Source organism: Sphaeramia orbicularis, chromosome 5, assembly GCF_902148855.1.
Source record: "Sphaeramia orbicularis chromosome 5, fSphaOr1.1, whole genome shotgun sequence".
Lineage (NCBI taxonomy): Eukaryota > Metazoa > Chordata > Actinopteri > Kurtiformes > Apogonidae > Sphaeramia > Sphaeramia orbicularis.
In genome coordinates, this window is record NC_043961.1 from 37,011,266 (window position 1) to 37,025,857 (window position 14,592).

General features: G+C 39.0%; 1 protein-coding gene across 3 annotated transcripts; it reads right to left on the reverse strand.

Moving 5' to 3' along the window:
- Positions 1–83: 83 nt before the first annotated feature.
- On the reverse strand, positions 84–7,435 carry sp1 (sp1 transcription factor). Of its 3 annotated transcripts, none has more exons than XM_030133908.1 (6): positions 7,317–7,435; positions 6,594–6,667; positions 4,178–5,603; positions 3,062–3,203; positions 2,554–2,747; positions 84–1,980 (listed from the first exon to the last, which is right to left on the reverse strand). In XM_030133908.1, the coding sequence occupies exons 1-6, from the start codon at positions 7,321–7,323 to the stop codon at positions 1,673–1,675; spliced, it is 2,151 nt and encodes a 716-aa protein (XP_029989768.1). In that variant the 5' UTR covers positions 7,324–7,435; the 3' UTR covers positions 84–1,672. The 3 variants fall into 3 exon arrangements, with proteins under 3 accessions (XP_029989768.1, XP_029989769.1, XP_029989770.1); XM_030133909.1 differs by having other exon boundaries at positions 2,554–2,744; positions 7,317–7,434; XM_030133910.1 differs by lacking the exon at positions 7,317–7,435 and adding an exon at positions 7,244–7,277.
- Positions 7,436–14,592: the final 7,157 nt, after the last annotated feature.

Here is a 14,592-nt window from a genome sequence, read left to right on the forward strand (position 1 = left end):
GCTCTTACTGGTGATTTTAAGTAAATAAAGTAGTTTTTACCACCTTACTACTGTATGATATAGACATCTGCAAAGACATGAAACGGGGTATATTCAGACCTTTAATCCAGCTGTCGGCATTAGTAGTTTACACACACACACACACACAATAAAAATCCCTTATTTAAAATGGGAAATAAACGTAAGAGCACTTGCCATCCATTGAATATCTGAGTTTCAAAAGAAACTTAAACTTTCTAAAATCGCATGTAGATTTTTCAAATAAAACTGGACAATAGTAAAAAGCACATCTGTTTAGAAAAACTTCAAACCTTTATATAACTTGGAACTTGTTTATTGGGACAACAAAGGGACGTGCATCCAAGTTTGCCTCAAGCTGGATCTTTTCCAGTTAGAACTTTAACATATGCATTACAAGAGTAAAAAATATTAGAAATTTCATTGACCAAAGAAAGAGTTTCTAGTTTCGTTTATAAAAGGAGTATGAACCTTTGGTTTTGAGCTTACATATGTATGCTGTCTGGACAGTATTACAAAATATTTAAACCAGATATTACTCATGAAGTAAATGTTTTCCACAAAAAGAAAAACTGATCTGACTGCAAGTTAAGTGTCAAAGGATAATACCACAGGAAAAAATTAACTGGAAGATCTGGACTGTACAGAATAGATTCTGCTATGACAGAAAGGCTCTGAGTTTACACGTAATCTACATATATATAAAAGTAATAACATAAGGTTAAGATTGATTGTGCAGGAGAGGTTCATACAACTGAAAGGCAATCTTTTGCAATCATGTTCAAGATGATCCTGCCTAAGCTAAGATTCCTGTAGCCTTTACCAAAATATATACACATTTTTTAAAAAAAAAATCAAAAGGTTTGCTATGATAAACATATCAAAGCATGATGGCTTGAATTTGTGTACCTCCAAAGAGGTTAAACAGTTATTCTCAGGATTTCAATGCCTCCACACCTACATCATCCTAATGCTTAGGGTGTTTGGCTCTAACCTGATCATGACCTAATGTTTTGCAGCCCTGTTTTTAGTAGTCCACACTTTACATATTGCTCCTACTACAATAGGATTGTTAGTGAACAAATTCAGTTCTAATGAGTGTGAAACCTGGCACAGAAAATCAGCAGGCCAACATCATGACAAATTGTGTTTTAGGGGAATTTCATTATGGGCTGATGAGGGCCTGAAAGTTTAAAAAAACCTGAGGTGATGAGGGTCAAGTAGCAAAGCTCAGCCCTCAAAAGGAGGGAGAGAGTTGGACATAGTAGTGTCTTCTCTTTAAACATAGAGAATATTACTAGCTACTTGTTAAACATGAGCCGGTCTGTACTTTATGACAATTCCACTCAAGCACACTTGCATCTTGTAAGTGGGACAAATGTTAGTGTTGTGTCATTTCCATCCAGGGGTAATTCATGTTGTTTTAATTTCATGCAGTTCATTTTAATCCAACTCATCCATCTGACCCTTAAATGCCATAGATACCGAAATACAAAGGGAAATCACTTTCCTGACATGGTTTTTAAATCCAATAGTGTCTGTCATGTTGCATTAGTCACAACCTTAAGCCTCTCTAAGGTTGTATGTCTGTAGTCAGACATGCCCTTTTAACCCAAACGTCCAAATGCAACATCTTCCTGCTCTTCTACCATTCTTAGTAGGTGTTTCCATTAATCTGGTGAAGGTCCACTTGCATCATGTTGATCCCACTGCTGGCTAATCGAGCTAGGCTCTCAGCTGATAAGGTCTCCATAGTGACGATGGTGTGCTGATCGCTGGCAGCCACTGCCCCAGCACCGGCTTCAGTCGCTGCTGCAGGTGAAGCTGCATCGGCCGGAACTGTAGTGCTGCTAGTGGCAACAGTGGTGGCTTTTTTGTTTAAGTGGGTCTTGATGTGTTTTGAGAGGTGGTCACTGCGCATGAAGCGTTTTGGACACTCTGGGCAAACAAATCTTTTTTCACCTAAAAACAATTCAGAAAATCAAATCAGTGTTAAATACTTTCAGAAATGCATGCTAGATTTGCTTAAAATCATGCCAAGGACAACTGATGAATGTTACATGGTTAACCAGCTAAATTACAGTTTGTTTCTGTAAAACTCTAAAATAAAGCATTGAATCCTATGTGACCTGAGAAATGTTTCCATTTTTATTCTTTGATTTTCACTGCATAGATTCTGATAGTTTTTGATGAGGCTAAAGTTTGCACCAAAAATATTTCAAGGTGCAATAGGATATCACACCATATTTTAAAGACTACTAATGTAGATTAAAACCTTGCAACAGTGCCATAGGCACCTAGAAACCACTGACAAAAAGATTGAAAGTGGCAAAAAACATGCTCAAATTACTATTCAATGCAGAGTATTTATTGGATCATAACAAAATTAGGTATTTTGGTTATATTTTGGTTGTTTTTCTGCTGCATTATGGAGAGCACCTAAAAAATATGGTTGCTCTGCCAAACTGATCTGTACCAACACTCAAACTTTACATGTGCAAAATAAAAGATGACAGAAAACATCTAAAACATCACCTGTGTGTGTTCTCTTGTGGCGCTGAAGCTCATCTGAACGTGTAAATCGTTTTCCACAGAAAGACCAGCTACAGACAAAGGGACGTTCTCCTGTGTGCCAGCGAAGGTGGGCTCTTAAGTGGGAGGTCTTGCCATAGATCTTTCCGCATCCAGAAATGTGACAAATATGCTGCTTCTTTTTGTTGGGGTCCCTGCTTAATGTAGAAACCAAAAAACTGTCAGGACATGTTAAGTTTTTTCATGTAAGCTGCAACAGGTTTCCATGTTTACAGAATTCATACAGTAAGAAAGAAATGACAATATCTTGTCCCAAGTAAAACAACTTGCCTTCACTGAGATTCTGTTTTGTTTTTTTTTGTTTTTTTTTTTTAATATTCTTTATTCCTGAGATCGTTATTTCCTTATGCACAAACAATGAGGTTCATTCTAACAAACCTTAGTAAGCTGTTTCACCTTTGCAAAAATAAAGACTCAATTAAGTGTTTAAGACTATAATTAAATGACATACCGTCCCTCTCCATCCTTGCAAAAAGGGCAGGTACAGGCTTCTCTCCTGTTGCGTCTTCCTTGAGGCGGGGGGCTTATATCCTCATCATCCATGGCTGTGCTGTCATCTAAACTTTCTCCTCCTGTATGCAGTGGCTGTTCTCCTGTAACGATGGGGAAGAAATACTGATCAATGAAGCTGTTAAAGACCTTTTTCTCTTACCATTTCTGTTTATTGAAAATGGGATTAAAATGAAGCTCACTCTGTAATTTAACTTTCCTTTATAAATTTAAGTAACAGACTGCAAATGGCTAGATAGCCTATACCCTCAGACCTTACAGCACAAACGTAGATGTTCTGTGTCAACACCGATGCATGCAAGGTATGTTAGTGCTTTAGGAGGTCAAATTTTACGCATATGACGTGATAAGACAACCTTATTAATTCCCAAACAATAGCTAGTATTAGACAAAATGTACACTGGCAGAAATATAAGGGTTTAGACATCACAGCAACTATTTATGATGGGAGGGGTCAAGTTACACCCTTATGACACAGAACCTTCAACCAACTTTAATTACGGCTGTGTGACCATCATCTATGCAGCATCATTACCGAGCAGCAGGATTCTTGAACACTAACAAACATACTGACTGCACAAACTCATATGGAGTGCAGTAATGGGCTTGGCAAAATGACAGACCAGTTGAACTGGTTAAACCAGAAGGCATGTGACACACAAAGAGCAAGAGACCAGTCTAGAAATACAAGGTCCCCTGTCTTTCAAATATCCATAAAAATACCGGGAACAAGCACGTTTTAGCAAATGGCTTAGCTAATATACACAGAGCCCATAGGTCTAGTACTGTACAAATACTATGTACCAAGTTAAGTATTTGTCTATTAGCCTTACAGCTTCAGTGACTTCCTAAAATGGAAAAGTCAAACAGCCAATAATCGATTGTGTTTACATGTACTGATACAGTCACGCATGACGAGTGCGTCTCCATACTGACAAGGCCCCTCTTCAGTAAGCTTCCTCACAGACAAAGTACTGCTCCAGGATTTGAAATACCATTACCATACCATAAACTTTATAACATTTTAAAATCTGAGCATTCCATACAGTTGACTGACCTGCTGGGCTGGCGATGGTGATAGGCACACCTTGCAGCTGGTGCATCTGCAGCCCTGAGCTCCCAAGCGTGTTGAGATTTATAGTCTGGATCCCAGGGATCTGCACAGTGTTGACAGACACTCCTCCAGGGGCAGAGGTTCCCTGAGGCTGACCCAGCTGAGGAAGAGACTGCACTGGGGCCAGTGTGATCTGTGCTCCAGCTGGACTCTGAATCTGAATGGTCTGCCAGCTGATCTGGCCATTGGGGCCGACGGTGCGCAGCAGGATTGGGCCTGTGTTTGGCATAATTTGAAGGTTTTGAAGCCCTTCCTGGCTGAGTGTGGGAGCAGCAAACACCTGACCACCTGCAGTTGTGACAGTACCCCCCTGGATGCTCTGGAGGGGTGTGCCACCTTGGATGACCTGTTGAGGCTGAATAAGAATCTGCTGTGGCTGCTGCCCTTCTCTGTTGTCTGGCTGTATTGGGACGCCCAAAGAAGGTGCTGTGTTTTGCTGAAATGTACCTGTCACCACTGCACTGCTGTTTTGTGTTTGGGATATTCCATAAGAAGAGGTCGCCTGTGTAGTGGCAGTGGAGGCACTTGTCATGTAAGCTACCCCACTGTTGGAAGACACTGGTTGCTGTGATTGCTGCTGCTGTACAAGCTGGTTTCCTCCTGCATCTCCCCCACTGTTTGCTTCTCCACCTTGGCCAGTTGATCCAGCAGTGACAGGCAAAATAGTGATGTTTCCATTTAGAGATACGGGCATATTTGCCAGGAACTGGGGTTGGTTTTGTAAAACGCTATTGCCTAAGCTTATATTTTGTATTGGGATAGCTCCCTGAATGAGACCGGGCATTGTTAAGATGTTTCCTGAAGTACCAGGTCTGTTGGCTGCAGCTATGATCTGCTGGCCATTGGGAGAGGACACTATCTGAAACTGCTGCCCTGCTCCTGTAGCAGCAGGTACACCAGAATCTTGCTGAGAAGGAGCAAACTGCAGTGGTTGGCCATCAACTGTCTGAAACTGGGGAAACACCTGGTACTGAATGTTGGGCATCACACCCGATATGGTGGTAAGCACCTGTTGACCCTGCAGTGATGGAGCCTGAGCTACTACATACTGCTGTGGCTGCTGTTGCTGTCCCTGAGTGCTTACAGCAACTGATGATGGTGACAGAACCTGTCTACTCTTGCTTGTGTCACCTCCTGTCATCACTCCTGTGGAGTCGGTAGTGATTGTGTTGGTGCCTGAGGATGCTTGAACACTGAGAGGGATAACTTGCCAACCGTTGGCACTAGAGGTGAAAACCCCTTGGTTTAGATCAAGCTGTTGCTGCTGATTTTGCTGTTGTTGGTCAGCAGGTGAATCGTTTTCTCCTGGGGTGTCAATTCTACTGCATGTGGCTGCCAACAAGGCAAGAGGAGATGGCTGCTGTGAATCCTGAAAAAAGAATTAATAAACAGAAAAGACAAATGTCAGTAAGTAAAAATACAAACCTAAAATAGATACTATAAAAAGCAGCAAATGCTATCCAAAGATAATTCGAGATATTTTAAACTTATTTAAACAGTTCAAATGTGCAAATAGAAACAATAGTATGTAAGCCATGATAATACTAATAGGTAATCAACTGGATAAAGTAAAACTGTAATAAATAAAGCATGGCAACACCAGTGATGTTTAATATTTAATGGTGATTAATAAAAACTGCAGAAGTTTAACCTAGAGATTATGTCCAAATTTTTTTCAGCCTGGATGCAAAAAAAGACAAGATTTAACTTAAAAAATCCAAAACTTCTGATATTAAAAGACACTTGAATTAATCTCATATCAACAACAGAAATACTGTTTGTTAAGAATATTGTTTGGCTGGTTTTGTAAAAGCAAATGTAAACTAGACACACTGCAACAATCCCTTAACTCTTTTCAAAGGATAATGCTGCCTCACTGCAAGTTTCATTCAAGTATTTTCCCAGGAGTGGGCTAGAGTGAGTAGTCCAAGGGGAAACAGGGTGGGACGACATGGAGGGACCACATTTTCCCAGAGAAGCGGCGGGCTCTGCTTCCCCTCCCCCCAAACCCACCCATCTCCCTCCCACACTTTATTTTGCCCTATAAAGTGACACACTCCTCTAGCCACCCCCTCCAAGGCCAGCCAAATGGGCCGAGCAAAATGCACATGAAGTGCCGGGGTTTGACGGGAACACCCCGTGTGGGCGAAATTCACCTGCCCATTCCCCACCCCGGCGACATGTGCTCTGGAGAGAAAATCAACAACACGTCCGAATGTACACTCTAGACACGAATATGCGAATTAAAGTGTAAGACCGCTATCAGCTCCAGTGGCTCTGAATTAAGAGTATGGGTGATTCCCAACTGTGAATCACATTTCTTGGCTACAACGCGACTAAATGTGCCCGGTAAACCTACTTGTGAATTTGCGTTTCGTTTTTGATTGAAGCCTCCACCGCTCTCCACAGCGGCCATTTCACCCTGCTGCTGATCTGCGGAAGAAGAGTTTGTAAGATCACTTCTCAAAGTATTTCCAAGTTACTTCAAAAGACCACGCAACAACTACGGTAGCCCTACTCGACACTGAAAAATAAAGTGTCTTCTTGTGGTCAGCACCATAGAATTATCCACGTTAGTAATTTAACGATTTACACTGAAGCAGTCAACAGAAGAAAAGCAAGGAAATCCATGCCACAAGTGCTCGAAGGGCCAGCTAGCTTATTTGCTAAGCTAACATGGACTCACCACAAACAAGTTATGTAGAGGAAAAAATGCTACCAGCTTAAGTATGGAGTCCGAATACATTAACCGCATTACTAAACAGTATATTTAGTAAGTGTGCTTACGGGAAGTACGTAAATATACATTTGAGTGTAACTGGTCGTGTCATTTAAGAGCAGAAGTTACGTTACAAAGTTGACCTGTTAGCTAGCTTACGTTAGTTGCTAAATGTTGTTAGCTAAGCACCGACAATTAGCAGTTAAGTACTTCTAAAAGTGCTTGAGACGATAACCAAAAAACAATACAATGTCATACTAACAAAGGTGAATACGTTTAAAACTGTGTACCTTCAGTGCATTTCTTAATTTTAACTTAATCCTTCGCTCACAGCATACCACTGAGTAAAAAAAGTTCACTTACTGCTCATAATTTGAAGACGGGAGGAGTTTCTCTTGTCTTTTTTCGGGTTGACAACTTTTCACAACTTCACACAAACTTGACGAGCTCCCCCTATGGAGGGGAAATACGGGTGCGTTCGATTTAGTAACCAGCGTATCGTTACAACTTCTTGTACTCCGGACATGGAGCAGTTAACCCTCTGGCTAATTTAATTACACACATTAACTTATGATAGATAATTGATTTTTATATATAATTTTCAAGGGCTTTCATTAGCGTCTCACAATTCTTAATCGTCTGTCACCTTGTTTCTTTTCTTTAAAACTTGTATATGTATTTATTTCCAGGATAACAAGTACGCCCATAGATGAAACAGACACAAAAGATTACATTTCAAGTAAGGAATTAAGTAACAAATACTGCTTTCTTCAGCGGGACGGTTAGTGTTATGGACACTGTAACCCTCATGTCTTGGTAACCGCACCATTGCACCGCTCCGATACTGTAAATGAACGCACCCTTCTCCGAGCTACGTGTGAAGGATTGCTGTTTTGCTCCAATAGAAAAGGACTCTTCTGCTTCGTATGAGCAATCGACCAATCTAATTGGCCCAGAGGCGGAGAAATGGGCGGTACCTAGCATGGTAGGTTCCACCACTGAGTATGATTGACGTTGGGTTATCTGTTTTCTGCTTAAAAGGCGCCATGAGTAAACATGCTAATGCCAATAAACGTTCGGGTCTAGTTTTCTCAGAGTATCACTAACATATCATTACATAGTATGACGATCCCAAGACTTATTTCTTGATTTGAACACAGAGGTGGGGAAGGCGGAATGGGTATTTAAGTCTTGCCTCCGTGGCCACTAGCCACTCCCTGGTGGCGCCCTGTGGGCTGGGAAACGTGGAGGCGGGAGGAGTCGGTGTGTGGGGGGGAGAGGAGACCCCATCCCAGTCCCAGCTGTAACCGAGCTGGGAGGAGAACATGGTCTGCGTGTGGGAGGGCTTTTATTACTGGGTTGTGTGGGGGGCCGTCGGTGAAGCAGCACATGTGTCCATGTAAACAGGACAGAGGGTGGAGTCCATCCTCAGGCCAAACCTACAGCCACGGACCGGATCTGAGGCCAAACCCTCTGATCAACAACCTCAGCTGTCCACGACCTGTTCTCTGAGGTTTCCTGTCCTCAGTCACACACAGTGCACTGTTTCAATACAACATCAGAAGGTTCTCCAATCTGTGGTGCAAATACTGTAGGTCAGACCTGGGCATTGTAAGGCCCGACAGCTGACCCTAACTGGCCCACATGAGGTCATTGGCAAATTAAAAGTCAATGCAAATATATATCATCATAATAGACGTAACCAATACAACGCCACCGCTTTATTTTGAAGGACCTGCTAATTTACCGTTTTTTTCCCACACATACTTTCTGTGCTTGCATAAGGCTTATGCACTGATTGGTTTGTTGGTCAGTTTCAGCTCATGAAGATGTCAGCTAATGCCAAAAAAAGAACAACTGATTCCGAATGCAGAGTTTTTAACAAGACATGGACTTGAAAGTATTTCTTTACTGAAGTCAGAGGTAAAGAAAAAGAAAAGGAACTGTGATATGCAAACAAACAAAGATGGATGCATTCATAGGTTTTCATGTAAAGTTAATGTGGAGCTGGATTTGAACATTTTTGAAAGTCTTTTTGTGAATATTCATTAAATAGTTGTATTCTGTGCTCCACATTTTCATTTTATTATTGTATTATTGCATTTACTGTTTTTGTATTATAGTAAAGTATATAGAGAAAGATACATATTAAGGAGAGCTGCAAGTGTATTGATCCGGCCCTTAACAACTGTCAAAGTTTCTCATGTGGCCCCATAGGAAACTTAATTGCCCACCCCTGCTGTAGGTCTACTTTTGAATAAACTAGTTACAGTACATTTATAAGTTAAACAGAAATACAAAAATTAGGATGTAAGTATGATGTTCGTTATAAAGTGTTATAACACAGGTGTCAAACATGCAGCCTGGGGGCCAAATCTGGCCCGCTATAGGGTCCAGTCCAGCCCTTGGGATGAATTTGTGAAATACAAAAATTACACAAAGATATTAACTCTTTCCCCGCCAGAGCATTTTCCAGTGAGTTGGTAGCCAGCGCCAGCCGTTTTGGTCATTTTCACTAATCTTTGGAGGCTCACTGAAAATGTTGTGTTAGGAGTATGTGAACACTGAATACATCAAAAGAAAGAACAGAACTTCAACTTTTAAACACAAAAAACTATTTTATTCTATCTTTATTCGTTCGTGAGATATAAACATTTGAATATTGGTCATTTTCAGGAAAAAAATGAATTTTGAGCAAAAAGCTGAGAAAATTGCATTTTTTTCAAAGATATTGATTTTCAAGAGAAAACTGATTTCCTATTTACATTTTTGACTCTTTCTTATTTACCAACAGTAACACTGTCTTCAAAATCACAAAATAAAATAATAATAACAGCAATAATAGTAACAAACAGCTCTAAGATATCCCATCATTCCACAAAATGTTAGGGGAATCCACACCAAACTTTAGACCGAACATCTTGTAAAGCACCAGGTTCCTTCTAAACTTTGCACATTTACATACATCAGTTATAAGTCTAACACATAGTAGTTTAGCTTTTGGATATAAACACCTCAATATTCCTCATTTTCAAGAAAAAAAGAAACAAATGCACTAAATACTGTAGATTTCTGGCCTTTGGCTGCACCAGGTCCTCCTGTTGGACCAGCTGCTGTGTTTGATCTGTAAATAATTATATGGACATCTAGTTATTTATCTCTGTATGAATATATGTATTTATTTATTTCATACAAAAGCCAAATCCAACAGTGTCTTCCCTGTGTCCTGCTGACATTCTACAGCTGAATCTGTTCTGTGTCCTCAGTCTGAATCTGAACTCACTCTAACAGATGCAGACTAGCTTTCCTTTGTCTTGTCCCATGTCTGTATGTCTGTCTTCTCCTTGAATGTCCTCTACAAATGTCTCTTTTCTCTTCCTCCTGTCTGTCATTTTCTCCGTGTCGCTCTGTGCCCCCGCCCCCCCCACCCGCACCTCCGTGTCGGACCTGAGCCGCTCCTTGTTTCCCGTGTTCCGTCTTCGTCTCCCTCACCTTCTATTTCTCCGTTCCTGTCTCTAAATGGTTCTTCTGTAGCTCCATCATATATTGAATTGTCAGACTCTGTCTCCATAATCATCTTTAAGGCTTTTGAAACTGCGCGCGGTTCCTGCAGTCTTCATTTCCTCATTCAGTGACTGCCGCTGGATGCGTTGCCATGGGATACGGAGACTCCAGTGCAAAAACGTTAAACCCGGCCCGTCATTTTTCCGAAAAAGCTGCTTAATTGTTTGTTTTTGGACTAAGGAAAGTAATTCACATGATCCACAACACCTCCAACTACAGTATAACAGTGAAAACACGGATTGACGGAAAATCTCGTCATTGGCGGGGAAGCGTTGGGAAGCAATTGACGGAATATCTCGTCAATGGCGGGGAAAGAGTTAACAATCCTTTAAGTTCAAGTTCCACATTCGGACCAATTCAATCTCAAGTGGGCAAGATTCAGTAAAATACGATCATAACATATAAATAATGACAACTCCAAATTTTTCTCTTTGTAAATGTAAATATTTTCACGTATTTACACTAAAACAAAGCATAATTTTGCAAAAAAAATTTGAATAACCTGAACAAATATGAACAATCTGAAATGTCTTAAGAGAAGTAAGTACAATTTTAACAAGATTCTGCCTGGTACTAAATGTTTTGTGTATTTTTTATATTAAAATGTAAATGTGTAAATGATAAACTGAGGCAGAATATTGTTAAAATTACACTTATTTTTTCAGTTTGTTAATGTTACTCACATTGTTTTAAATGATAGTTTGTAGATGTGAACCTTTTCATAATGTAAATTAATTTTTTTTGCTCTTAAATGTAGAGAAAAGTTTGGAGTTGACATTATTTATATATTATCATGTTATTATTTTACTGGTTCGGCCCACTGCAGATCTAATTTAGCTGAATGTGGCCCCTGGACTAAAATGAGTTTGACACCCCTATGTTATAACAAGACTTAACTTTCTTAAAAAAATATAGATTGTGGAGATGTGGTGAGTTGAGAGAAATGAGTCATTATTCTAGAAACAGACATTTTACATGCTAATCTGCATATTTACAACCTAATTACTTCAGAAGAGGAAACGGTTCAGCCTTTCACTGTGAGATGTAACAAGCAAAAGGTATAGCTGCAAGCATAGGAGAGTCTACCAAGTACTTAGTGTCATGTAAATTTACTTCACCTTTGTAATTCAATAAATACAGTCACACATTCTTTAAGCCATTCATGCAGCCTTTGTGGTTACTAGCAGGGCCTTAAAAACAAACATGTCTTTTTCCCCCTCAAATCAGGTCAAAATTCATGACTAAACAGCTGAAAAGGAGCATTAAACTTCTTCAGCCTCTGCTTTCAATAGCACTAGTCTACAGTTTTATTTATTTATTTTAGAAATTATCTGCCTTAGAGATTAAATGTGCTAAATCTCATGTAGGCTGATTTAATAAGATGAATTGGAAAACAAAAGTGCTACTAGCTCATGTTTTCAAAGATAAAGTGTTATTATACATAGGCCTACTGGTATATGCATACAATACATTTGTAAATCTACGAGAGAGAACCTGTGAAATGAATGTATTGTAATGTGCAGATAATGTTTTGAAGTAGATTTGGTCTTTTTTTTTTTTATTTATTATTTATTTTACAAAATTTACTAACCTATCACCATTATCATTTTTTCCACAAAACACAACAAACATAGTCGTTATTTGCATGATTTTTGTTTTGCTTCTGGCACAAAAAAAGATAAGAAAATCCAGTCAGCTGCTGCCCCCTAACTACCACTTCTTTGTTTCATGTTATGGTTTGATCCAGGTGTCAGATTTACTAACTTATCGTAGTAAATATAATTCGATCCAAAATATGAAAGAATATCTTATTTGTATTTGTATATCAATGTGTGGAATTGAAGCGATATGGCCCACAGTGCTATTTGTTTTTATGGAGCCCCAAATCCCTGGTGGCACCCCTGCTGGTAGCTCTGAGTATATTAGACGACTAAAATTTGCTTAGAGATCTTATTTATGTGTTTGTGCGTAAGAAATCAATATAAGTGAGTCCCCAAAGGAACTTTATGTTGGTAAATGCAAGTTATGCAAATTTACAGGATTTCAGTTCTGTTGCAACATGTTGATGGTCATATGAACTATGTTTTCAGGTCAGAAATGTCCAATTTCATCACAATTAATGCTATATTTTCATGTCACAAATGGCCAAGTTATATTTGAACTGAATTTACCTGAAAAACAAATATTGTATTCTTTTAGATTCCCCAGTTATTCTTACAAGATTATATACTACATATCACATGTTTTATTTTTACAGGTTGCAATATGGAGTATGGTGCTGATCCATCCTGTTTATGTTACGTGAATACATACATTAAGAATCTCACACGTCACTTTTTAAATCAACAGTTTTCTAATAATAAACATTTTTATAAAGAAATAACAATTCTATATTGTTATTTACTGTTTAGTATGATGATAAACTATACAATAAATAATTATGATACTAGTTTTTGCACAGGGATCATTTGGGGAAATGGTGACATGGCTGCTGAGCATCAGTATGATGGGATCTGTAACAACCATGTCACATCCGTCCACTGCCACATTTAATGTTTTTGTTAAGCTGTTATTGTTTTAGAGCCACAATACTAACATTTATGAATAAGAGGAGAATTAGCAATAGTAAGTATATAAGTTTATTACTAATAAAGTACTGGTACTGACCAGATCATCATGGGTAATGTCACGTCTGTCCACTGTCACGTCCGTCCACCAGCAAAAGTTTTCACATACACGTGCTATTCAAAATCCAATATTTCTGAAAATATAGCTTCCACTGTCAAATAATATCAGTAGTCTGTGCACAAATGTATTAGCATTATTTCAACACAGTTCTATGCATTTCTTACAACTTTTTTTTTTTTTTTTTTGACAAAAATGGCCACTCATTTGTCCCCTTAAGTAAATTTTAGCCGTAGAGTATATTCCTTTTCACTAAAGTACATTGTCACATTAATAGAGGGTATGCATGTGACGTCACCGCTAGCGGACGTCACCGCGGTTCCGCCCACTGAGTGACAGGAAGAGGGAGATGGGTGACAGCGTTGGCTTCAGTACTGTCTAAACTTAAGAACAGTATTTAATCAAAAATGTGGAAGAGCTGTTGTGCAATTTGTGCAGGTTTGAAAAACAGTCAGAGCTATCATTTTACAGACACTGAAAGACAAAGAAAAGAGAAGTAGATGGATCCACAAATCCAGGAAACATAACCTAGATCTGTGGATCCTGTTTGGTGTCAGGTAACATTAATTTATGCTGTATTTTTGGGTCACATCTGACCTTAAATGACGTATTGTTTTGGCTAACATTATTTCTTAGTAAAGCTCTTGGTTTCATGATCAGATCTTTCATGGTTTTTGTCTTCATTTTGTGATTCTGAACCTTGTGCTCCTACATGATTAGTAAACTAACTGAAACTGAGGCTAAACTAGTTTTTCAAATACAGGGGAACTGGAGAATAAAGCTACGGCGTTATTAGAATATTAGAGCCACATGAGAAAACAAAAACACTTGCCACTACAAGAATAAAGTAATAAAATATCTATATACAACCCGTAATTTTATGAGAATAAAGACCAATACAAAAAGAATCACAATGTTATGAGAATAGTCATAGTTATAAAAAAACAAACAAACTCATAATTTAACAAAAATGTCATTTGTTTATGAGATTAAAGTCCTCATATTCTGACAATAAAGCCATAATATTACCAGAATAATGTGTTAATTTAAAAACAGGTGGTAAAAATCTCCTAATTTCCCAGAATCCAGTGGTCCCCTGCTGGTCCACAGTAGTAGTATCTGTGTTGTATAAAATACTTGATCTGAACTAGACGTAAATCTCCTCAGTACCAGTAGGTCATGCATATATTCACTGGGGTCAGTACACGGTCTACTGTAAATGCACTTTGGATCAGCTGGTTCTGGGCCCCAGTTTTGGACCCTGGTTGTCAGTCATGATGAAACTATGTTTATTTGTTTCAGGTCAAAATACCGATGATCCCCTACATCAGGGTTGTCAAACTCATTTTAGTTCAGGGGCCACATTCAGCCCAATTTGATCTGCAGGGGG

What these genes read in the sequence shown, in the direction of transcription:
- sp1 (XM_030133908.1), bottom strand. An exon ending in AACGAAACGCAAATTCACAA is followed by an intron (nt 5,604 to 6,593) that starts GTAGGTTTACCG and finishes TTCTTTTTTCAG; the next exon opens with GATTCACAGCAGCCATCTCC. An exon ending in CACCATCGCCAGCCCAGCAG is followed by an intron (nt 3,204 to 4,177) that starts GTCAGTCAACTG and finishes CCATCGTTACAG; the next exon opens with GAGAACAGCCACTGCATACA.